The 27,475-nt window shown below is 37.0% G+C and overlaps 1 protein-coding gene across 1 annotated transcript; it reads right to left on the minus strand.

Annotated features, from left to right (window-relative positions):
• Positions 1-687: 687 nt before the first annotated feature.
• Positions 688-26,803, minus strand: PSMC1 (proteasome 26S subunit, ATPase 1). The gene is made up of 11 exons (XM_001371665.5): positions 26,115-26,803; positions 22,601-22,654; positions 18,539-18,635; positions 16,625-16,749; positions 16,083-16,268; positions 12,588-12,716; positions 7,512-7,608; positions 3,822-4,011; positions 3,261-3,412; positions 2,265-2,419; positions 688-1,048 (listed from the first exon to the last, which is right to left on the minus strand). Exons 1-11 carry the CDS (start codon positions 26,115-26,117, stop codon positions 914-916), a joined length of 1,323 nt encoding a protein of 440 aa, XP_001371702.2. The 5' UTR covers positions 26,118-26,803; the 3' UTR covers positions 688-913.
• Between the last annotated feature and the right edge of the window lie 672 nt (positions 26,804-27,475).

The following is a 27,475-nucleotide window of genomic DNA, read 5'->3' on the forward strand; positions in this document are numbered from 1 at the left end:
TGGGAGCTTTCCCCTTGGGTCAGAGGTGAGGCACCACCATAGCTGCAATAGCCTTCCAGGCTGGAGACCTCATTTCCAATTTGAATTCTGGCTCTGTCTGGGTCAGTTCACATCCCTGGGCCCCAAAACTGGAAGAGGGGGAATGAGCAGGGTAGAGTGGACCATCTCAGAGCTATCTTCCACTTGTCCTGCCCTTTGACCCCGGGCACATCACTTCCTCTCAACACCTCAAGTGTCTCCTCAGTAAAATGGAGCCCTGCTGATGGGCTGTTGGTGATGGCCTCGTGGAGAGTGGGAAGAGCCTGAGCCTGTGGAGTAGGAAGACAGTCTGGGCCTCAGGTTTTTCACCCGGACTTTTCAAGGCTTGCCTCAGGCAAACATCCCACCTGCTCTGTGTGTCTGTGTATGTCTCGGATGAGGGAAGCCTGGGATGGAGAACGAGAACATGTGCTAGGACTGACGCCCAAAGAGCATGCAAATTCTGAATATAAAGTAGTAAAATAACTTTTAAGTACTGTCATGCCAAAAAGAACTGCTCCCCCCCCCCCCCCCCCAGCTTCAGAAGAAATGGTGAGGTGGCAGGACAAGTCTACACTGCTTAGCCCTAGCAGGAGCTGCTCTGTCCCTGAAGGCGGCCCCACCCTCACATACACTATCTACAAGCAGATGACATATGAGACACATGAATGCCTTCAGAAAGAGAATGTTTTATTGTGGAATACGGTGTAGCAGTGAACAAAAGACCAACACAGTCCAGAGGGTACCCCACACATCATATCTGAGTAATATATAAAAAACCCCCACCCTTGCTCATAAAGGCCTCCAGGAGCACGTAGACCCCAACACTCCCAGTGTTATTATTTCAGAGGCCTGCAAAGTTCCCAACAACTCTCATGAAGGCAGCACAGTTCACTTAGAGATAGAGGCCCTCAGGGGTGCCTTCTTGTTTCTTATAAAGTACATTTTCTTTAGATTTTTTGAAATCTTCATTTGTTACTTTCATTCGACGTTCTCTCAGGGCCATGAGACCAGCTTCTGTACAAATTGCCTACAAAAGAGGAAGAGGAAGAGGACTTTCAAAATGAAAGAACTTGGGTCTTAGAGGTCTGGATGCCAGCAACATGGAGGGGAAGATATTTTCAAATATGGAGTGTGACAGCCAAAATAAGGCATGGATTGCTAGAATACCACAGAAGAGAAATGAATGATGATCACCTTTAGGAGGAAGCCAAGTCCTGGTCGAGGGGATGGGAGGCAGTTAAAATACTGCCTAGAGAATTCTTTGTTGAAAGCCAGTGACATTCTTGGTGGAGAGGCCTTCAACAGAAAAACTGTTTCATGGGAAACAGCAAGACAGAGGGGCAGTGATTCGCTGTGTGATTTACACAATGGACTTGGGAGCCTTCAGAAGACAAGGCAAGTTAAGACCCCTGTTTCTTTCATCATTTGTAAAGTGGGAATAATAATATTTGCAACCACTTACCTTACAGAATTGTTGTAAAGGAATGGCTTTGTAAACTGAGGACAGTTGTACATCATTTTATCCCAGTGACTAAATATTTCACTCAATAATCAATGATGACTACTTAGTTCTACAAGAGTCCTCTCAGTTCTAATCTTACATGGAGAAGTCTTAAGCCTGTGACCCACACTGCAGGGTCTGTAGGTTAACATTTGGGGAAACGTTAGCTAGAAGGTTGGATAAGAACTTCTACAGGTGAAACCATGCTTTGTTACACATGATTTCTGGTAAAACTCTCCTACTATGTGTATTAGTGATATAAGACTAAGAGTCAAAGTCTTTCCAAATTAAAGTTTAGTAAGACTGACCAAGATATAATGAAACACTGAATTCTTAGGTCAGAGCATTCTTACATGTCTGACAACTGGACACATTTAGGAGCAAAGGCTATTCTGTCCCTTCAAGAAAAAATTTTCATTTTTTAAGGTGTATAAAGTCAGGCTGCTGTGAGCATGCTTGAGAAAGTTTGCAGGATCAGAACAAGAAATCATTGACATTCTTAAAAAAATAATTAATCTGTGGCTGAGAATGATCCTTAATTTTTATAAAATTAAGCACTGAAAGATCCCCGCTATGAAGGAGCATTTATAATTTTGACATGGTGTTAATTCAACAACTACAGCTAAATTAATAGAAAAATAGCATTCATTTCAGTGTCTAATTAGTACCTAGATTATACACATTTACTAGCCATTTCAAATTAGTTGTGGTTTCCACTAGCAATATCAGCATAATTTCTTACCTTGATATCTGCTCCAGACAAGTCATCTTTAGCCATGATCAAATCATCTAAAGTTACATCATCGGCCAAAGTCATTCTGCTTGTATGAATCTGAAAGATGCGCTTCTTGGTCTTTTCATCTGGCAGAGGGAACTCAATCTTCCGGTCAATACGTCCTGCGTGTAGAAAATGTTTTCAGTGTCACTTACTCACCTCTAACCTTCAATAAATCTGGCCTGACCTAGTAGTGTAAGGAATGAGGAACCTGTCAATAAAACCAGGGGCTAGTAGGTAAAGGCAGCTTTGCCTCTTGGCCCCTTCTGCCCACAGGGGATTTTATGGAAAAGCATTGGAGATATATTTCTATTCACTTAAAGCACTATCAAGATAATTATGAATCAAAGAAGTTACTGCCAGATTGTGACCCTAGTCCAATCTTTCTGATTCCATAAGGAGCTAATTTCCTGACACAAACATAAAACCATGGTGACAAAAGGCTAACACTAAAAAAAAAAAATAAATAAAATAAACATTTTCTTGGGATTATGGCCATGGCATCTGGCCCAGGAAATCCTCACCTGAACAGAAATCAATTAAATTAACGATCTCTTAATGCCACTTGATTTCAGTGAGACCAGCCCAACTTTTAAAAATGTACAAAGGATACAAAATAAACATATAAATCACAGTTGCTTAGAGACCAACATGACCATATAGAATTGAGAGGCTATTCAAAATATTCCTTTAGAGAAAGTACAGCTTGCCTTATGAGATTTATTGGGAACATTTATCTGAGGACAGGGATCAAATTATAAACTAATAAATTTAAAGGTTACAGTTACAAGCAGGGTCTGGCACCAGGATTTAGCTCAAAGAGAAGGCATTTATTATGAACAAAATTTTAGTTATAGTATTAGATGCATCAAAGTTGATTTTTTTCTCTAATTACTTGTTAATGCTTCCTGAAAAGCAAAATTTTGAAAAATACTATATATTATAATAAAAAAGAAATTTAACCTGGTCTGATCAGTGCTGGATCCAAAGTTTCTATTCGGTTTGTGGCCATAATCACTTTCACATCTCCTCTAGAGTCAAACCCATCCAACTGATTCAACAATTCCAACATTGTTCGCTGAATTTCTCTTTCTCCACCTGAATTTGAATCATACCTTGGAAGATGAGGAACAAGAACAGAAGGGAATGAATGAAGACTCAATTAAGGCTTGGTCTGCTACTGTACTAACTTTATAAATTTAAAGTTTGTAATAGGATGGAAAACACAGAGTATCATTTCCTCAAATATTAGTCTTTGAATATATCCTATGTACTTGGGTTTCAATTACATCTGATGCATATTAATATCATGTAGAATTAACAGAGCCAAAACACAACACATCTGAAGGAGAAAAAGAATGTGATGCACAAAGGAAGAAATGATCACAATTAATAATTATAAGAAATGATATACCAAGGAAACCTACTTATAATCAAAATAATAGTAAGCAAACATTTATTTGTACAAAACAGCCTTTATATAGTCATCCTTGAAATACTCAAAATTCAATAAAAAGGAGATACCTTTTGGTTCCAATGGCATCAATTTCATCAATGAAGACAATCGATGGAGCATGTTCCTCAGCTACTCGGAACAATTCTCGAACAAGTTTGGGCCCATCTCCTAAATACTTCTGGATAAGCTCAGAACCAACAACTCTGAGGAAGGTCGCTGAGGTTTGGTTTGCTACAGCTTTGGCTAACAAAGTTTTACCTATTTTAGATTAAAAACAAAGAACCCCACCCACCCACCCAACTTCAGTTAGAATTGTTGAAGTATTTTAAAACCTAACAGCAGGCTGACATCAGTGGTGAAACAACAAATTATTCTCCAGATGTTGTATAAGGAACATTAAGAGTCAGGAAATAAGTTTCAAGATTCAAACCCTGACTTTGTATGACCATAGATAAGGAAGTCCCTTCACTTTAAAAGTCTCAGTTCCTTCATTTGTAAAATGAGAATAATGTTACATGCACTACTTAGAAGCCAGGGTTATGCTGAGGAAAGCATTCTGTAAACCATCAACTGCTCTACAAACAAAAGCTGCTCTTGTACTTGCCCCAGAGATGGCCTCTTGGGAACAGAGGAGGGACCCTCTGTTAAGAGTCAGACCTCAAGTCTTTTGATACATGGTACCATACACTACCTTGGTCCATACTTTGGTGTTCTGTCCAGTCACATTCTAGTCCTTTAGAAGATAACACATAATCACTGGGACTCTTCTTCCTCACACTTACTTAGCATTTTAAGGCTTCAAAATATTTCCACCAGCACACAGTGGCTACCATATAAATAGAAGCTTAATAAAGGCAAGCCGAACAATTTTCCTCACCAAAATCTTGTGAAGTACAGTTTAGGTATGTTTTTTCCTATTTTACAAATGAGAAAACTGAGGCCCAGAGTGACCTTCTCATGGAAGATCTGGGGCTCTAATCCGGTTGGTTTGCCTCCAAGGTCTAGTGCTTATAGATCCATTTATTTGTAGATACTATTCTTCAATAATGTTAAGCTAACTCAATTATATCGATGTGATTTCTCCTACTAGTAAGGTAAACTCCTTAAATGCCAAGTTGTTCATTCATCTTTGAATCTATATGTCCCCAAAATGGCCTTAAACAACATATTTGTTTGTATTTGTAAAAGACTATTTTAGATTCTCTTGTATACTGTTGGTTTCTGTAACTGAGACTTTGACTCGAAGTTATAATAAAAATAACATTCAGTTTCAATTAGTAAATGTTTAATGAGTTACTTATAATCTACAGTTACTACCATTTTATTCATGGGGAGAAAGTTACTGTGTTCTCCTTTCCTATCTCATAAGGATATAATGAAAATTCACTATAATTTAAAAGGAGAGGGGAAGAAATGGAGGCATCTAATTAGGAACTGAGACTTTTTTTAAAAAAGGTGCATCAACGATATCCTGCTTCAGATATCAACATACACCAAGACCAAGATTTTAAAGACACATAGATGACAAGGCCAGGTTAAGTCAGGGTAGTTCATGGTACTGGGTATCAGGAGACTCAGATCTGGTTCTGGCTCTAACACAGGGTCACTCCCTGGTCCCTGTGGGGCCATCTCTGTGGCAAGCACAAGAGCAGCTTGTATTTCTGGAGGACTTGATGGTTTACAGAATGCTTTCCTCAGCATATCCCTGGCTTGTAGTGCAAGAATCATTATTTCCACTTTAGAAATGAAGGGACTGAGATTTTAAAAGTGAAGGGCCTTCCTTATCTATGGTCACATACAAAGCTGGAATTTGAACCCTGAAACCTGTGTTTCTTGAGACCTAAGTGAAAGAAGCCATTGCAACATTCCATTCTCCTAGTAATAAAGTTAGGGGGAAAAAAAAAGAAATTTGTTAAACCCCCAATTTTAGTTACTTGATTATACTGGATTTAAAAAACAAAACACATATGGAGGTCATAAACATTATTAGTCATTGCAACACCTGAAGGTATTTTTGAAAATGGTATTTAAAACAACATAAAAGAATTACTATATGCCTCTTATGAAAAAAAAAATCCTCATTCTGGTCTTTTGCAAACATCTGTTCTCTATATGTTGCTTGTACACCTCAGCTGCGCTACCTTTACCCCCACCTGTTCTATCCCACCAAACCAACCAAAAGAAGCTGGAATCCTAACTAAATTCATTAAAATATTTAAATAACAGTTAAAGATAATGTCTCAAATCAGTATGAGATAAGAATTTAAAGGAAGAGATTTCTTAAGATTAGGATGGTCAGAGAACTTACAGAGGTGAGTTAATGAGGTGTCCTGAAAGGTCCCTTTCACCTGCTGTCTAGAATTATATTCTAATTCTTCTCAGAATTCAACCCTCTAGATAGACTGATTATTTCCTCCTCAGTACCTGGTGCCCACAATTCTTATAGCTGCCACAAAAGGAATGATGGCTTCTATTAATGTAGGTCCAGCAGGCAGATCTCTTACCAGGTATGGACAACTGAGTAGTAGCAGCAGTAACAATGCAGCCCTTTCTAGAAAAGTTCTTTATTAAATGTCATTAAAATTTTTTTATTAAAGAATAAAAATTAAAGAAAAGCTCTATTAAAAACATGAAAGGCTAATGAGCTTTAATTTGTATATTTAAATAAGGAAATCAAGATAGAATGCAGATTTGAAAGACATCCAAATAATGAAGTCCAGGTTAAGTCAAGAGTTAGATTCTTTTAATCTAGGAGGCAGCCAGATTTCTTAGCATTTTAATTTCTATCCCCCTGTTAAATAAAGATGTGTGATTTTGCCAGTGATCCAGATCACAACTTTTCTGCCATTTATTTAGGAGGTGGATTTCTAGAAGCTGTTGTGACTAAAACTTTAATCAGTGCAGCTAATTAGTGATGCTTATGTCAGCTTTCAAAAAAGAAAAGAGCAACACGTTTCCATACAGCATTGGTTCCCAAAATGAGTTCAGTATTCAAAATAAGGGTCCTTGGTGGATCTACCAAAGAGTCCCAAAGCATCTTCAAAGAAGGATCAAAGAAGTAACCAAGTATATAAATGTGGTCAGGTTATTTTCTGAGCCACATACAGACTAGGCAGATGTCCTAATAGCCTGAGCCATAGAAAAGCCAGGAGTCCTCATGGAGATCTCTCCTACTGCCTGAACTGAGTGGTACTATTTAGTGTCATGGTCTTTTTTGTCCTAATTGTAATATAATGTCCTAGATGTCATAAACATTTTTGACAGGAATGAAGTGCAAGTCTATAGTTTCAGGTTGCAAGTACTAGATGGCTGTTTAGTGAAACTGATAGGCATCTTGATATTTGGGGTTTTGCCTAGTCTTCTATTAAACTATCAATCATTGCCTTATTCAACTCTGGTTCTCCTTTCTCCTTTTAGGACATACATTTCTAATCTACTGTGTTTCTAGTATTGAAGAGTTCTGGAAATAGATCTTAAAGGCAATCTATGGCATCTACTGTTGACAGGTGGGAGATCAGCTCAGTTCAGCTCCTTATAAGTAGTTCATCTGGCCAGCTCCTAATTGTGAGAAATCTCTTATGTCTAAGGAGATCTACCTTCTTGTAACTTAAACTCATTGGCCCCGAGTTCTCTGGAGTTAGACTGGACAGCTTTATTTTTTCCACAAGACAACCTTTTCTAGTTTTTGGAAAAAGAACTGCCTCCCTTTCCCCAAGAGACATAGTAAGTGCACTGAAAATACCAACTATATAAAATACCTGTGCCAGGTGGGCCATAGAGAATGACTCCTTTAGGTGGTTTAATTCCCATCTCCTCATAATACTCAGGATGAGTGAGGGGAAGCTCCACAGATTCCTAGAGAAAACAATCGTTGAGTAAAACAATAGTTTTTTAATCAGGATATAAGCCAGGGCTAAGCCTTGCTAAAGCCCTTCTACTGAAATCCATCAATTAAGCTTAGTGATACTCTCCTGTCTTTCTGAATGTATAAGTGTGTATATAGATATAAATATAGATATGCATAATTATTTGTTAGTTTGAACTGAATGCTCTCTAGTTTATTACTATTATTAAATTTCTTAAGTAGTTACCAATGACATAATCTTTATTCTTCTAAGCAGGGGCCTCACCAGTCAATCACTCTTGCTCAGAAAAGGTCTACTTACAAATAAATAGGCATCCTTCACAACAGAACCACAAATAGGAAACCCAATTAAATAACTTTCTGGCCATTATTCTGTTTCATTTAGTCATATGGTTCTTATCTCAGGGTAAAGGGGATCTTAGGTTTGTGAATTCTATAAACCATGTAGAGTGTCCTAGGACTAACTTAGCAGAGTGTAGAATCTTTTCACCAAGTATGACTATCAGGTGATGAATATTTTTCATCAGCAACTGCTGAAAATTATCTGTTAAGTTGTAAAGTGGTTTGGCCTCCACAGGTGAGGTTCTGCTCCTCGCTGAGTAACCATTCCTTCCTATCTCTGAGAGCAATATAACCTTTCTCTTTGTCAATACCAAAACCTACTGACCCCATCTCCCAGTCTTCTCTTATGAACTGCAACCCCAAGCATATCTTCAATAGCCCTCTAATGATTCTTTCTCTCAACCATGCCCAAGTTTCCCTCAACCATAAAATACCTTTACTGAATCATCTCAAGCTAACATACTATATGTGCTTCCTCCCATTTTCAGCCAGACTCGTGCAAAAAAAAAAATCCCATCTATACTCACTACATTCACTTCTTACAATATGGCCTCAGATCTTGTCACAAGACAATGACCACACAAATCATCAAATCTAATGTCCTTTTCTATTCTTTATCCTTCTCAGTCTAAATGTAGCATGGGCCAATGTCAACTGCCCTATCTTCTTGATTCCCTTTCCTCTTTGGGCTTTCATGAAACGACTCTCCTAGCCCTCCCTCCTGCCTGTCTAACTGTTCTTTTACTCATTCATCATCATCCAGATCATACCTAACTGAGGGTGTCTCCCAAGGTTCTGTCCTAGAATCCTTACTCTTTTCTTTCTACACTCTTTAGGTAAACTCAGCTCCCATGGATTTAATAATCATCTCTATTCAAATGATAACCCCATTTATACATCTGGCTCCACCTGATCTCTCCTGTAAGTTCCAAGGTGACACTACCTTATTCATTTTTAAAAAATTATTTGTATTTGTATTGTTTGTTTATTTTAAAAAATAATCCCTTTATTATTTAAATATTTATTTTTTAGAAAACATTTACCTTCTGTCTTAGAATCAATACAAAGTAATGATTCCAAGCAGAAAGAGTGGTAAGGTCTAGGCAATTGGTGTTTTAAGTGACCAGGTTGTCCTGACACCAGCTGCTCTCACCAGCTGCTTATAGGACATTTCAAACTAGATGCCCCAGAAAAAAATCAGCATGTACAAAACAGAACTCATTATCTTTCCACACAAACCTACTTTTCTTCCAACCTTTCCTGTCTCTGTTGAATGTACCACAGTATCATCACTCAGCTCACTTTCCTATATCCCCCTTATTAATCAGATCAGTTCTTGCTGTTTTTACCTCATGTCTCACATCTGGTCCCTCTTCTCTACTCACAAAAATACCACCTTCATCCAGGTGTCATCACCACTATCTAGGGCTCCTGATTCATCTACCCACCTTAGAGCTCTTCTTATTCCATTCCCTCATCTTTCATGCTGTTGCCAAAGTGATTCTCCTTAAGGCAGATCTGACTATGTCACTCTCCTACTACATCAACCCTGGTGGCTTCCTGTTGTCTCTAGACTAAAGTATAGACTCCTCTGGTTAGCTGTTAGAGGCCTTTACAGATATGTCCTAAACTATCCTCCTGGGCTCACTGTCTAATGGCCCTCCTGCCAGGCTGGTCTTCCTTCTATTCCTCACCCAAAGCATTTATCTCCCATCTTGGGCCTCTGCACTGGCTGTGCTCAGGCCAGGAACCTTCTTCCTTCTCATCTCTGCCTTAGGTAATTCCTCTTCCTGCAGTATACAGCTCAAGCTCCACTTTCCACATAAAACCTGTCCTGATCCTCTCAGAGGGTAGTGCCCTCTCTCACAAATTAACCTCTATTTACTAATCTGTATTCATTCTGTAAATTTTTATATATGGTCTCCCTTTGTCAGCTTTAACTTGTCTGCATAACTCTCCAATTTTTGAACATAAGGGGCTTTCTAAAGGGGATTACTTCATGTATTGCATTTGTATCCTCAGCTCCTGGTGTAGTGTCTTTATAAAAACTTGTTGACTAATAAGCACTGAAATCATGTTTTTTTGGGAAATCCTTTGTTTAGGGACATTAACATTAGCAATAATGATCATACTCAATGCTTATGTTTATACTGTACTTTAATATTTATAAAACTCTTATGTATATGCAATATACATGTAAAATTCATATCACACACACACACACACACACACACACACACGCACACACACACACACACACACACACACACACACACACACCCTCATTTGATCCTCACAACCACCTCATGAGGTAGACTACAGGAGATAAAACTGAGGCTAAATTGACTTGCTGATGGCCACACAGCTGCTTAAAACTTTCTAAATCACAAGAAGATACAAACTAGTCACATGAATCCCAGAGTGTGCCATTCTGCCTCAGATGCTATCTTTGTGACTCTAGGCCACTCACTCAATCTCTCTAATTAGGTCTCAGCTTCTTAACCTGTAAAATGGGGGATAACAATACTTGAGCATTTACCTTACCAGTTTACTGTGAGATCAAATGAGACAAAGTATATAAAAAGTGTTTTGCAACCTATAGGGTGCTAAATAAATGCTAGCTTTTATCTCATCATAAAGAAACTTTATAAGGAATCACCAGGGCCCACACAACTATGTCTGAATGCTTCCCTTGTATGTTAACTTGGACTGATGGATGTAGAGAACCCTGGTGCCCTCCAGTGATGATACAAAGGATCTGTATTCTAATGACTAAGGCCATACTGTAAATCTTGAAATTTCTCAGACTTGTGAATGTTAAAAATTTCCCCATTGGGGAATTCTCAATTGGAATAATTCCCTACTGGGAACATTCCACATTTTGACAGTGAGAACTCTACTTGGATCAGAAATGGGAGGACCACTACTCCACCCATACTTAAGACTGCTTTAGGGGAGAAAACTCCTTGCTAAACAATGAGGGTACTTGGGCCCATACTTATAATGAGGCAAAAAGTTCTTTAAGCCATGCCTATTTTTAGAATTAATACAATGGGGTGCTAAGTACCTATTAAAGGTCAGGCAACTTGTAAACTTGCCAGGAGCAAAGAGGTGAAAACTTAGTCAGAAGTTTTTTCTGGTTCAAACTTACTAAAGGGATTAGTCGACCCAGCAGTGTTTTTAGAATGGGCTGTCCTTTGGAAACCGTCTACTATGATTGGTAGATGGGAGAACTTAGGGGAGGTTACATAGGAGAAAACCCCCTATATAAGAAAAAGCAGAATCTCTTATGAGGATCGCTTGAGGAAAATCCTTTTGGAGATCTCTTGAGAGAGGCTCTAGAGAAGGGAAGCTCTTGGAGGGCAATTTCTAAGGAGGTCTCGCTGGAGCTCCTCTGAGGGGACTCTGTCCCTCTGGAGGCTCTTGAGAGAGGCCCTTTGAAACAGTCTCTGGCTGGAAGGCTCTTTGAGGAGACTCTGTCACTGGAATCCTTGCTTAGACAGACCTTGTGGTGAGTGATAAAAGACTGACTGACTGATCTCTCTCTTTTAAGACTCAGGTCTAGGCCATGTTGGCTTAAGGCCCTTCATACTTATTTCCTTTTTCTCTCTTTCTCTCTTTTCTTTAATTCCTCATTGTATTATAAATTAAATTCTCTATAAAACCAAGTTGACTTGGGTAGATTCATAATTGGGAATATTTCCCTGGCGACCACCTTATATTGATTTAAAACAAGACACTGTGGTGAAAACATATTTACTGCGGTCACAATTTACTCACCCACTCTTATGTCTACTATAATTTATATCTTTAACTATTTTAACTCTTACAATGCTCTAATTCAGCTCATTTTCAATACTAGAATAAACAATTTCCCTAGATCTTAAGGCAGTGACGATGAGGATGTGAGAAATGTCCTCAGATGTGTGAAGAGGGAGGGGAGCAGCCCAGCCCCGTGTCCCTCTGGTTTTCTAGTAACAAACTCTGTGCTGGGGCAAAGGTGCAGGTGCCTACAGAGAGGATCTGAGTGCCCCCTCTGGCACATGTGCCATAGGTTCACCACCAAGGGACCTTAAGGTATAAATACTATTCATTGAATAGCTAAGAATATTCTCTCTCTCTTTCTCTAACTTCATCTGAAGCATTTTTGATCCAGAGGCCTGAATCTGAAGCTGTGGTAGTTGCAATACTATTATAATTTATCTCAGTCTACATCTTTATCACTAATAGTATTAACTCAATTGTTAAAAAACAAAACAAAAAAACCAATCTCCAAACTGGCAAGTTTTTTTTTTTTTAAACCCTTACCTTCTGTCTTGGAATCAATACTGTGTATTGATTCCAAGGCAGAAGAGCGGTAAGGGTAGGCAATGGGGGTTAAGTGACTTGCCCAGGGTCACACAACTAGGAAATGTCTGATGCCAGATTTGAACCTAGAACCTCCCATCTCTAGGCTTGGCTCTCAATCTACTGAGCTACTCAGCTGCCCCCCAAACTGGCAAGTTTTAAGGCAGTCATTAATCTAGTTAGTAAAGGAAAAAAATCATGAATATCAATATGTTAGTCACACTAAATAGAATAAGAAGAAACTAGAGTTCTGATAAACCATCCCAGCTCCCATCCTCACCTTAATCTCCTGAATCTGGTTATCCAATCCACCAATATCAGCATACGTCTCCTGTGGGGCCTTCTCTACTTTCATCACTGTAACAAGGGGATCTGTGTCATCCATCAGAACTCCTATCACAGCATGAACCTAGTGAATAATGGTAGGTATTATTACTGGGCCTATAAAGTGTTACCATTTGTGAATCTTTTCCTTATAGTACAATTTTATATATAAGAAAAGTGAAATTCACATATCATACAGTAAATAAATGGCACGCTGAATGTGAACTCAAGTCTTATACTTTTTCCACTAGGCCACACTCAAATTAATTTTTTTTAAGTAACAATTATAATAAAAGCGGCTTTTCATTTTTTTTTTTACAATACAAAACTATTGGTAAAATTATCATAAAACTTATAAAATGGGCTGCCCAGAAAGTAGTGGATTCCCCTTACTGGAGATATATAAGTAAAGGCTAGATATCTATTTGTTGGGTATACTGAAGTAAAGTAATCTCTTAATGTCAGGAGAAAGAAAAAAAAGTTTCTAGAATGCTGGGTGAGCTACTGGGGGAATTTATAGAAGGACACATCCAAATAGCTAAGATGACAGGTCCAATCAAATATCTCCTCTCATTCTCACATTGGACCTATGATTCAAGCAGAGAAAGTATTGATATTCATTATTACTGTTTCTGATCAATTAAAAACTGCTTTTTTTAATTAAGAAGACATCAGTAGGAAATGAATTCTTAATCAAATAAGGGATAGAGAAAATTAGGAAAAATAAAACTTAACTTTGATAACACGAAACTGAAAAGCCTCTGCACAGACAATATTAGTATATCAAGAATAAGAAGGGAAGTGGATGAATGAGGAAAAAAGAAAAGGAAAAAAAATCTTTGTATCAAATTTCTCTGGTTAGGATTTGGTACCTGATATATAAACAAATATATTATAAATAAATATCCTCTGCTCCTTCCCCAGCTCTAATGCCACCCCTTTTCCCTTTCTGGCGTCACCTCCCTCCAGAGTCCTGGGGCTTGGAGAGGGGGCCCTTTACCCTCCGCCAACCCTCAGCCTACTCCTTCTACCTAAATACCTTCATCCAGAGTCACCAAGTTTGCCATGCATGCCTTCTGACTGTCCCCTACACACACCAGGCTTGATGCAGTGGACCCATTTAGCCTTTAGGCTCAGGAGGGGAAGGATGTATGTGAACAAAGTCCTGAAGAAAGTGCAGCTGCTGAGCGTGTGTGTGTGTGTGTGTGTGTGTGTGTGTGTGTAAATACACACACACACATATATATACATATATATGACTATATATATATACATATATATATGACATATATATATATACATATATATGACTAATAGCCCTTCTCCAATAGATAAATGGCCAATGGACATGAACAAATTTCAAAGAAAGAACTGAAAAGTATTCACAATTACACGGAAGCTCTAAAATACTAATAATAAGCAAATCAAAATATTTATGAGGTTTTACTTCATAGCCTGCAAATTGGCAAAAATGGTAAAAGTCAATGTTGGAGAAAGTATGAGATAAAAGACACATTAATACACGGTTGTGGGAAGTGGGACTTCCATTTCCTACTATGTAGATTCAACATTCAACTCCTGCTAAGCCAAGTTCTGCCTAATCTTCAGTCTCTTCTGGAAAAGGAAGTGGTGTTTTTGAGCCAATGACAAATATACTCATACCTCGAGATCCCAGTGATTTTGAACCCTGGAGGTCATTATCCAAATCCCAATCCCTATAGTATCCCATCATTTGATTCCTTAATCCCCTTCAAAACGGGGCCCTTGGCTTCCTTTAAGCCTCAATTAAAATTCCCATCTTCAATGATAAAAGGTCGTTTCTCAACTCCTCTTTATTCTAATGTCTTCCCACTTATGCTGCATATAGTTTGTATATATTTGTTGTTTTCTTCATTAGATTATAAATTCCTCAAGGGCAAGGACTGCTTTTTTTGCCTTTTTCTATATCCCCAGCACTTAGCACAATGCCGGACATAAAAGTGCTTAATATATAAATACTTAATTGACTGATAAGAACTATGAATTGATATTGTTCTGGAAAGCAATTTGAAATTATGCAAACAAAGAGCCTAAGATGTCCATAACTTTTGACTCAGAGATTCCATCACTGGACTTATCCCCAAAAGAAGTCATTGTTAAGTCCTCATATACACTTAAATACTTATTGCAACACTTTTTTGTGAAAGCAAAAAATTGGAAAAAAAAATAGATGCTTATGGGTTAGAGGAATGGCTAAACAACTGTGGTACATGAATTATTACTATACTGTTAAGAAATGATCAATATGCTCTAAATCATTACTGATTAGAGAAATGCAAATCAAAACAATTCTGAAATCTCATTTCACATCTATCAGATTGGCTAAAATGTTAAAAAGGCAAAATGACAAATATTGGAGGGGATGCGGAAAAATGGGGACACTGATAAACTATTGTTTTACAAACTAATCCAACCATTTTGGAGAACAATTTGGAATTATGCCCAGTCATAAAACTGTTTATACCCTTTGGACCCAGTATTGCTGGGCTTGTTTCCCAAGGAGATCAGATGAAAAAGGAAAAGAACCTGCATGTTCTCAGATATGTATAGTTGCTCTCTTTGTGGTGGCAAAGAACTAGAAATTGAGGGGGATGTCCATTAATTGGGGAATGGCTAAACAAATTGTGGCATGATTTATGATGGAATATTAGTTCACAGTAAGAAATGGTAAAGCAGATTAAAAAAAAAAGGAAAGACCTATATGAAGTAATGAAAAGTGAAATGAGAATGAACCACGAGAACATGATATACAGCCATAGAATTAAAATATGAAGAAAAACATTAATTTCCACCTCCAGAGAATGAACTGAAAAATAGAAGCATGAAAGACACAATCTATATACACATAGCATTTTTTGGGCCTCCTATGGTGTATGGAGAGGCTGAGATATCTGAGAATAAAATAAATTAAAAAAAAAAAAGAAAGAAATGATGAAAGTGATGAATATAGCAGCACAGAAAGATCTACATGAACTGATCCAGTGAAGTAAGTAGAGGCAAGAAAACAAATACACAATGACTACAACATAAAAGGAAAGAAGAGCCATACACAAGAAAATCAAAAGTAATCATAGCAAAATTATAAAGATGAAATATGACTCCTCAAAAGATAAGGTTACTTCCAACCCACTCTTTTGTGAAGGTGGTTGTTATACACTACATAGATTTTTGGACTTTTTCAGCATATTGATTGGTTATGCTGATTATTCTTTCTCATTTTCTTTCTATGGGACAGGGAGGGAAATTAAGGAAAATTATGAAGATATAAAAAAAAAAAACCAAGACACTAATACAAATCTTTTTTTTTTTCTTTTAAAGTATAGACATTACAGATTTACTTCCAAAGGATGAACTAGCTGATACCAAGGTAAAAAACTGCCAGCACTCCTCCATCCTTCAGTTTTCAACTTACCTTATGGTTAAGGAGGACCGAACATCCTGGTTCTAGTAGATCCTTGTCTACAAATGACAGAATGCTGACATAATGTTCTGATCCTACTGAGGTTGACACAATGGCATGATTATCATCAATGATTTCCTCCAAGGTCCCTACAGACATTGGGGTTCCTCTCAGATCATCCACCTTTGATCTTTCTTCCTATTAGAAGAGGAATAGATCAAAAAAGGAAAGCATTAAACTCAAAGAAGTACACCCCGATCTCTGGGATTTATTTATTTACATAAAATTGCTTACTTTAAAATGTCATATACATTTTCACCACAGAATAATTAGAATTTATAAAGCATTATTTTATAAATAAAAATTAAAACATGAAACATTTTAACCACAGAAGTGGTAAAATTTATGAGACAGTTATAAATTTACACATTTTTTTTTTACTTTCTGCAGATTTCATTTATTCTAGGGTTATGTGATGGTCCAAGTAACTGATGTCTAAAAATTCTATCTGGAGTTTTTGTGTTTCCAAAAAAAAGAAAATTGAAGAACTTTACTTCTTGCTTTTCTTCCAATGGTTTCATTTGTTCTTGATTTCGGATGAACTCTTCTTCCATGAGAAGATAATCTTTAATTCTCTCCAATTTCAACAATTTTAGCCTGCACTGAGTATGAGGTGTTACTGTAATTAAAAATGCAGAAGTGTTATCATACAGTAAAAAGCTAAAGAAGTAATATTTCATTAATGAATAATTCAGTACATTCAATTGAAGAAAATCTCTCTAAAAAAAATTTCTCCAACCCCTGAAATGTTGATCAATTTAATAACAGTAATTAAGATAAATGGAGAGGGAATTTCTCAGTCAGAAAATAGTGGATGTGAAATAGGGATACTAATCCTAAGATTCAACAGGTAGCTTATAATTATATATATAGGGACTAACCCATTCTTATGTGTTTCTATTGAGAAAGAAGAAAAGCACCTTTCTCCTTGAATATGTGGGGACTAGTTGTGTGAAGGAAGTTATTAGGTGACCTTGATCATAAGAATAGAGTCTAAGTTCCGGTGCCCCCTGGGGTCAATGTGAGACCCAGCAATTAAGGTAGGTGACAATGTGGCAGAAGCTGGAGGGCTGGGAAAGGCTTCTAAATCCAGGTGGGGAGCATGGATCTCGCTCTTTACTTCCACAATATATGATAGCCACGCTGCTGCTGCTGCTGCTGCTGCTGCTGCTGCTGCTGCTGCTGCTGCTGCTGTGGTGGATATAGGGAAGCGACGGCAAACCTTTTATAGACCAAAAGTCCAAACTGCAACCACCATGGTGCATATGTGCCCCCCACTGCCTTATCCCAGAGAGGAGAAGAGGGGAGGGGAGCGCTTTCATTGGGCTGCTGGGCAGAGGGATGGGTCATGTGAGGAATGTCCTCAGGTGCCTGTGGAGAAGGGGAGGGAAGCAGCCCCCTCTGGCAATATGTACTATAGGTTCACTAACACAAGCTTATATTCAAGCTAATCTTTCCTTGAGGGGAAAAAAACTTTTTCATCTCTCATTCTTTCTTTTTATTAATAAATGTTTATAACTCTGGCCAGATCCTTTTTTATTTTTAACATAGTGTAAGGGAAAGAGTCAGACTTACAGTTAGAACATCTTTGATTTAAAGTTGGAAGGGTCCACATGGTAGGTAATGGAATATAGTCCCTTCATTTAACTGATGAAGGCATGGAGAGGTTTGTGACTTTTTCAGGGTCACATGCCTAGAGTCAGGAACAATGAATTCAAATCTGGCCTCAGACACTATCTGTGAGACCCTGGGCAAGTAACTTAATCCTGTTTGCCCATTTCCTCATCTGTAAAATGAGCTGGAGAAGGAAATAGCAACCTACTCCAGTATCTCTGCCAAGAAAACCCTAAATGGGGTCATGAATCAGAGTCGGACACAATTGAAACGATTGAACAACAATTCCTGACTCCAGGTCAAGTGCTCTATCCACTATATTATTCTGCTTCTCACAAGATCTGGGTTCAAATTCCAATCAATACAATCCAAAAATATTAAATCCCTACTATTTCTAAGACACTGTGCCTCTCTATTTTTGTCAAGGAACCACTATTCTTTCAGTTACACAGGTTAATTTAGGAATTATCCTCAGTTTCATTCTTTCAATCTCACCCAATATTCAATCCAATGCCAATTCTATTTCTACAATGTTTCTCCTTCAGAAGGAGATCATCAACTTTTAGTTGGGCTTACTATAACAGCTTCTTAAATTACCTCTTCTGTTTCAAGTTTCTCTCCTCTCCAATCCACTCTTCATGAAGCTACCAAAATGATATTCTAAAGTGCTATGATCTACTACTGTACAGAGGCTTAAACATCCATTCTTCTTAGACCATATGTTTTGAAAAGGCAGATTTCCCCCACAAATCTGAGAGTTGCCTTCAAAAAAGTTCTATCAACCATGTAATTACCCAGTGGCAATTTGCTGGCAGCATCTGGTCCCTTTGTTTTCTTCTTCTTTTTTCCTACCCTAGTTGGAACTGGAGGTTCATATTTCTTTTTCTTGTCCTTTGGTTTATAAATAATATATAAAAAAGTTAGAATACATAGAAATAAAATAAAAATGAATTGATTTTCACATCACAAAAATCTTTCCCCATCTATCATAAGCTCTTCATCTTTTAAAGTAACATACGAAGTAATTCCTTTGTGGCTAAGTTAACACATCAGCATAACTTTACTTTCAAGTATGTGTAAATAAATAGGATGAGAAAGAAATTCTAAATCAGGTACAGAGAAGTAAAAATCCAGGGTTATACTCCATTTCTTAACAATAGTTTACAGATTTGAGTATTTGGAATAAGTCTTCATGGTTCAGGAATTTTGATATTTTAGAGTATTCACTTAAGAATGTGAACCAATAATACTATAAGAAAGCCAACCTAACATTTCAATAGGGACCTACACTTTCATCATTCTTTAAAATCATCAACTAACTTTCCAAATAATAACTCTCTTGAGAAGAGAATCTTAACCTTTTTTGTTATTGACCGATATGGATCCCTTCTCAGAATAATGTTTTAAAATATATTTATTTGAATACATTGAAATATAGCTTGCAAACAGGAAAAATTATGATGTCTTGTGATTTAGAGGCTAAAATGATTTCAAAGAGTGGACAGTATAAACTTTGAGATATTAGTGATTTCATTAATGACAAAATCACAAGAATAGCTAATAACTTGTGGTTTGATGTTTAGATACATAAGTGAGGTAAACACTACATTTCAGTCAGTGAAAAGATAGGTGATATTTTGTATGATATTAATGATATAAAAATATAAACATTTTTCATAATCCAAGTTAATCAGTGACAGATTAAGAACCCCCAGTTTAAAGGGTTAGATCAATAGAAATTTACTTAAGTTTCATTGTTCCTTTTAGCTTTTATATTCATTATTTTTCCTTTTTACCTTTTCCCTTGCCTTTTCACTCCCACTAACCAATAAGCCATCTTAAAAAAAAATTAATTTGTCTATTGGTTACATTAAAGTTCCCAGGTATCTTCCCCCTTCCTAGAGAAGACATCACATGATGAAAAAATGTATGTATATATAAACTATATCATGTTTCTATTTATCAGTTCTTTCTCTAGAAGTGGACATTCATTAGTCTCCAAACATTAATTCTGTAGTTATAAAGTTGTATATATTATCCTATTGGTTCTACTCATTTCACTTTTCATAATTTCATGTAGATCTTTCTAGGTTTATTGTTTTTATTGTTTAAATTAAACTGCTCACCATTTCTTATAGGACAATAGTATTCCATCACAATCATAAACTACAACTTATTCCGTATTCCCCAGTTGATGGATATCACTTCAATTTCCAGTTCTTGGCCACCACAAAAAAGAACTTATATTTTAAAACATAAGAGGTTCTTTTCCTTTTTCCCTGATCCCTTTGGGATACAGACTCAACAATGGTATTGCTGGGTATAAGGTATAGTTTTTATAACATTCTAGGCATAATTTCTCATTTCCTCCAAAATGGTTGGATCAGTTCAGTTCCATCAACACTGTTTTAGTATTCCTGGTTTTCCACATCCCTTCCAACATTTGTCATTTTGCCCTTTTAGCCAATCTGATACGTATGAGAGGATATCTCAGAATTGTTTTGATTTGCATTTCTCTAATCAGTAATAATTTAGAGCATTTTTCCATATACCTATTTATGTGTTTGATTTCTTCATCCCAAAACTGTCTGTTCACATTTTTTGACCACATGTCAATTGGGGAATAGCTCTTACTCTTACAAATTTGACAAAGTGTTCTCTATATTTTAGATATGAGACTCTATCTGAGAAACTGTCTATAAAAATACCCTGCTACCCCAAATTTTCTACTATCCCTCTAATCTTAGCTAAATTAGTTATATTTGTAGAAAATCTTTTAAATTTAGTACAATAAAAATTATCCCTTTATATCTCACAACGCTCTCTTATTTATTCATAAATTCTTTTCCTGTCCATAAATCTGTTAGGTAATATGTTCCCTAATTTGCCTATGATATATTCCTTTATATCTGTCATGTGTCCATTTGATCTTATCTTAATAAATGGTGTGATATTGATTTATATCTAGTTTCTGCCAAATTGCTTTCCAATTTTTCCAATAATTTTTTCCAAATAGTGAATTCTTATCCTGGAAACTTCAATCTTTACTTTTGTCAAATACAAGGTTACTATAGTTTTTTACTACTAGTTAGTCACATGTCTGTTCTGTTCCATTGATCTATGTTTCTATTTCTTATTCAGTACCAGATAATTTTGATAACCACTGCTTTATAATAGTTTTAAATCTGGCACTGCTAGACCTCTTTCCTTTGTATTTTTTCATTAATTCCTTTGATATTCTTGACCTTTTGCGCTTCCAAATGAATTTAGTTATTTTTTCTAGCTCACTAAAATACTGCTTTGGTAATTTAATTGGGATGGCATTGAATAAGTAGATTAATATAGATAGGATTGTCATTTTAATTATACTGGCTCTGCCCACTCATGTTCAATGAATATTTCTCTGATTATTTAAATCTGATTTTATTTGTGCAAAGAGCATTTTATAATTATGTTAGTGTAGTGCTTGGGTTTGTTTTGGCAGGTATTTTCCCAGGTATATTATTCTGTCTATAGTTGTTTTAAATTATTCAGTTTTATTTTAAATTCTATTAAATGTCTCTTCATGCATGTCTTTCTTAGTGATATATAGAGATGCAGATGATTTATGTGGGTTTTTTAATATCCTGCTACTTTGCTAAAATTATGATAGTTTCAACTGATTTTTTTTACTTGAATCACTAGGGTTTTCCACATATATCATTATATCATCTATGAAAAGAGATAATTTTATCACCTCTTTGCCCATTCTGATATCTTCATTTTCTTTTTCTTCTCTTATTGTATTACTAGCATTCCTAATACAATACTAAATACTGGTGATAATGGGCATCCTTGTTTCACTCCTAATCTTACTGGGAAAGCTTCTAGCTTATTCTGGGTACAAATAATACTTGAGGTTTTAGGTATATACTTCTTACTATTTTCAGAAAAAATCTATTTATACCTATGCTTTCTTGTGTTTTTAATAGAATGAATATTGTATTTTGTCAAAAGATTTTCCTGCATCTGTTGATATAATCATACCATTTTTGTTATTGATAAAATCAGTTATGTATTAAACTATCCCTGCATTCCTGGTATAAATCCTGTTTGGTTCCAAAGTATAATCTTTGTGACATCTTTTTGTAATCTCCTAGTTAGTATTTATTAAGGATTTTTGATCCACATTCACTAATGAAATTGGACTACAATTTTCTTCCTATCTTTTTGTTCTTCCTAGTTCAGTATCAGTACTATATTTGTGTCATAAGAGGAATTTGGTAGGATGCCTTTATTATTTCACATCATTTATTTAATCTTTTATCTATGATCTTTGAATGTTTAGTAAAATTCACTTGTAAATCCATCTGTTCCTGATTTTTTTTTCCTAAGGAAGTTCATCTTTGGCCTGCAATTTTTTTTTCTAAAATAGGTTTATTTAGATAGTTTAGGCAGTTACTATCTAAAAAGGATGCATTTAATACTTCTGTTTTTCTTCACTTAACTATAAAGTTTCTGTGTCCTAATATATGGTCAGTTTTTGTAAAGTACCATGTAGAAAAAAGGTCCTTTCTATCGCTATTCAACTCTCTCCAGATATCTACTGTATTTAGCTTATCTAAAATTAAGCTTTCTTTTTAACAAAAACATTTAAGTAAAACTAAAAGATAAAAAAATCAGTTTCTAAAATGTTTTTAAAAGTTAAGCTGGTAAAAGAGTAGTTTACCCTATGGCTTTGTGTTGAGAGGTATTTCTTCACTTTAAAATGTACTTCAAATCCCTACAGCTTAGTACAAGTTTCTATGGGTCTAGCACTTGTGGGGAAAATTGTTTACTCTACAATTTATTCACATCATCTCTGCTCTGGCTTTTACCTTGTCATCCTTCTTGCCACCTCCAGGACCATGTCCACCACTCTGACTTTGACCCTGACAAAAAACAAAAACAAAAACACAGACAAGATAGTCATTATAAAATTAACACATGAAAGAACATACCAAGATACAGATTAAAGAAAAAGTTTATGGTAGTCAACAGAGGACAGATGAAAATAAACCAATTTCTGGAATAAACAATATTGCTTAGCATTCTATAAAATAAAATTAACAGATGGAAGGCACAAATTGTATAAAATAGGTCCCATTTAAAAATAAGAGTTTGGGTTTATTCACTTATTGAGGAAGTATTAGTTAACTAGGATTCCTTACCTTTCTTCAGGCTCCTTCTGCAGCCCCTACAAATTTTAATAACTTAAATTATTTAATTCAAGATGTAATCACAGTTTGAGAGAACAATGCTTAATAAAAAGGAATTAATATTGGTGAAATTATATAGGACAAATGTCCTAGCCTGATGATTATATTCAGCTCTGCCAATGTTAACATAGAAAAGTATTCAATTTGAAGTCAGAGGACCAAGATTAGAATTGGTCCTGCTATTTACTAGTTGAATGATGCTGAGCAGGTGACTTAATTTCTTTGGGCCTCAGTTTTCTCATCATAAAATGAGGGGACTGGATAAAACAACTCTAAATTCTATGATCTTATAACTTATTAGCTACAGGTATGACTTTAGGAAAATTTTCACGCCTGCAATACATACCTTTTAGTTTTGTTTTGATGAGAATCAAATGAAATGTTTGTGAAGTGCTACATGAATGTGTAATTATCATTTAAATCACTAGTGAGGGTTTCTTAGTTCCCTTGAAATTATTTGCACTTCTTACAGAGTCCAAATGATAGTCACTGTAAGTGCAGGTTCCCTAGACTCTTTTCTTTCTCTAAATATCAGACTTGCTAGAACCATGATAAACCACAAAATTGAAGATCTGTCTGAGCAAGAATATCTTTTATAATATCCACAAGTGGTAATCCAGTTTCTACTTGAATACCACTGGTGATGGGCAACTCACATATTATATTCAGCCCTCTCAGACAATGTTTTACATAAGATCATATATCTGGAGCTGGAAAGCATCTTTTTGTTGTTCAGTTGTTTATTATTTGGGTCTGACTCCTTGTGACACCATTTGGGGTTTTCCTGGCAATGATACTGGAGGAAGCTACCATTTTCTTCTCCAGTTCATTTTACAGATAAAGAACTGAGGCAAATGGTACCCAGGTCACACAGCTAGTAAGTGTCTAAGGCTGGATTAGAACTCTGAAGATGAGTGTTCCTGAATCTAGGGCCAGCACTCTATCCACCGTGCCATCTAGCTGCCCTGGAAAGCATCTTAATTGTCATATAATCTAACTTCCTAGTCTTTAGAGATGAGAAAGCTGAGGTCCTAGATTAAGAGATTTGCCCAAAGTCAAACAGATAATAGTAACAGGCCTGATATTAGAAACTCTTGAGTCTTCAGACTCTAAATCTAGCATTCTTTTTATTGAACAACTTGGTTAATGGCAGTGTAGAAAGTGGAAAGGATGCTGAATTTGGAGCCAAGGGATTCCTTAGTGACCTTGTGTGTTGCTTAATTTATGAAATTCAAGTCTCCTCATCTGTAAAATGATGATATCCTCTAAATTCCCTTACAACTCTAACTCTATGATCCTAAGTATTTTGGCATCTAAAGGGCTGATGCACGGATGGTTTATATTTTGTCTGAACCAGGAGCAATCCAGGAGCAATGGGTAAAAGCTATAAATTTCAAGAAAAAATGTTCCAATAACTATAGTTGTCCAAAAGTGGAATAATTGCCTTAGAAGGTGATAGGCACTATGCCTCATTGAAAGTCTTTGTAGAGGTTAGGTATGTCATGTAGATGGCTATTGAGGTTCCTTCAAACTCTTAACTACAGGATATATTCCCATTCTTTGGATAATAAAAATAATTTGAGGTCACCTAAAGATCAACTGATGACAAAAATAGCTATCTGTCAATAGGGCACTCATTTTTATTTAATATTTTTATTTTGGAGATGGGCCAATAATCAAAATCCACTCTCATCTTGTTCTTGTTGCTTTCCTCACAAGTAGGGGCACTGTTTTTTGCTGACTTTACATGTGTGAAATGCTGTCAAAATTAAAATTTTTTGGTGGCTCTATAAGTCAAAAGTAGGACTTATAAAGTATACTATAGTATAGGATATAAGTTATAAAAAGACAGATTTCTGTTTGAGGTCATGTAGAATTTCCCAAAACTGATGTCTTGGCAGAGGAAACCGGAGAAGTCAGAGCAAAGAATGGACACCCATTTCTCAGGAAAGATGTAAGAGGGATCATTTTGGAACTAGATGATTTTTAATGTTCCTCTTGACTTATAAAGTTTATAATCCTACATGTTGCAGATGGGAGAAATAAGTAAATATCTGCAACAGGATCACAATTAGACTAATTAAAGGAGCCCTTTTCTTGCCAGAGGAACATAGCAACAAACTGTCTCAAGCACAAGAGTTCAGAGACCTAAAAGGTCACATTCTCATTTTACATACGAGAAAATTAAGGCCCACGAAGTCAAGCAAGTTGCCTTAAGTCTTAGATATTAAGCCTCAGAATCAGGATTTGAATCCAGGCTCTCTGACTCCAAGAGCAAATGGTCTTTTTACAGTGCCATAGAACACAAGTCTCCCATTTTTATTAAGTTTGCAAGATGAGGAAACTGGATCACAAAAGAAAGACTGCTTAGGATCCCACAGAAAGAAAAATGTCCGAGTTGGGCAAGAACCAGGGGATGCTATTAGACTCAGCAGCATTTACTAAGTGCCTACTACATGGTTTGCGCTGTACTAATAACTAGAGACACAAAAAGGGGCAAAAAACTATCTCCTCTCAAGGAGGTCACAATCTAATAGAAGAGACAAGTCAAGAAGCATTTATTAAGCTCCTATTTGTACTCGGGGTGGTGCTAAGGGATGGGGATACAAAAAAAAAGAACAAAAAACGCCCTCCCAAATAAACCTGTCCCTGCTCTGTGGGCTCTGGAGCTCACAGTCGAATGGGGGAGACAAAATGCAAAGAGCTTTCTGCAAACGAGATATAGACAAGATAATAAGCGAGAAAACGTTAAGGGAGATCGAGAAAGAGCTGTAATGTAAGACCATATTTACTGATTCAGAATTTCACAGAGGATACCCAAATCCCAAAATGGGAAGGGGAGAGAGGAGTCGCACTGCTTCAGTTCTCTCTCTCCTCCCGATCCCACAAAGCGCTCCAAGGCTCTCAGGCCGTAGCGCCGGCTGGGTCGGGGAGGCCCGCGTAAGGGGGGGGGGGGAAGGACCATGACTCCACAAAACATGGGCCTGGCCTTCCGGGCTCCCGCCGCCTCATACCGGCTTGCTCCCCGACTCCTGGCTTAAGGGCTTAAGTCCCTCAGTAAGCCCCCAACCGCAGTAGTAGAGCTCCCAGAATTCGGTCTGAGGCACCAACCGAAGGCAGCCGAGTCACTCACCATCGCGCTCCCAGCTCTCCTAAGGTCTCTTCCGACGCCGGAAGTGCGTCTCGTTACGGCGTCCGAGGCGGGACAGACCTTCCTGCAGTGACAGCTACGGGGGCCGAAAAGGACCAAACGCCTCAGCCATAAGAAACTGAAGACTGGGAGAGGGCGTGGATGGTCCTGGCCTCGAGTCCAACGGGCGGGGGACAGGGAAAAGAGAAAAAGACTTGGCTAGTAGCCAGCTGGCTTAAAGACTCCTATGCTGGTGCTGGCCATTACCACCCGGCGCTAATAACATGTAACAGGCCATTAGTGCATGCTTGTTTCCTTCCTTATTCCCCCCTCTCCTCTCCTTCCCTCCATTACGCCTTTCCTTCCTCCTCCCCTTTCCTTCCCTCCCTCCCTTTTTCTCTTCTTCCGTTTCTTCTTCCTTCCCTCTTTCTCTCCTTTCTTCTTCCTCGCCTTTCTTCCCTCCGTCTTTCTTTCCTTTCTCCCTTTTTCGTACGCTCTCTCCTTCCCTCCTTCCAATTCTCCTTACTTGCTTCCTCCTTCCTTCCTTCCTTCCTTCCTTCCTTCCTTCCTTCCTTCCTTCCTTCCTTCCTTCCTTCCTTCCTTCCTTCCCTCCCTCCCTCCCTCCCTCCCTCCCTCCCTCCCTTCAGTTTTCTGTAAAATGGAGGACTTGAAACTAAATGGACTCTGAGGGCTTTTAAAACCTTACAACTATGATCCTTTAATCCTATGGGAGAAAAAGGGAAAGAGTAATAGCAAAAATTTTTAGATTTTTCTGAGTATCTTCCCCGCCTTTAAGGTAGATGGCACAGACCTGTATTGTATAGATGGAGAAATAGAGGCTCAAAGATGGGAAAATGCTTGCTAAAATGTCATATAGACGGTAAATAAGCATGAATGGATTTTAATCCTAGCCTTCTGACTTGGAATTCAGAGTCCTACTAAATTTATTTTTCCTGGAGGGGAAAAGGCTGACCTTTTCAGGGGGTTTAAGAGGTCAAAATCATTTAAATAATAATGCCAAGGCATTAGTTGCCTATTAAAATAGCCCTTCCTATATATCTGTGTGAAGCTGGGCTTTCTTCATATACTTTAACCAAAACAATATTTCACAACAGATCAAATGCAGAAGTAGATAAGAGAATCTAGCTATCTTATATTAAGCCACACATTAAAGGGATTTGCAAAAATATGTAAAATAAGGCCACTATTCTTACTAATTTTTTTCCATTTTGGAAAATATATTTTATAAAATGTTATTTATTTTTAACATGCAAATGGATTTGTAATTATTTCAGGTGAATTAAGATTTTTAAAATGTATCACTTAATTTCTAATAAGCAATTTAAAAAGTATCCATTTTAATT

This window comes from Monodelphis domestica, chromosome 1 (genome assembly GCF_027887165.1).
Source record: "Monodelphis domestica isolate mMonDom1 chromosome 1, mMonDom1.pri, whole genome shotgun sequence".
NCBI classification, from domain to species: Eukaryota; Metazoa; Chordata; class Mammalia; order Didelphimorphia; family Didelphidae; genus Monodelphis; species Monodelphis domestica.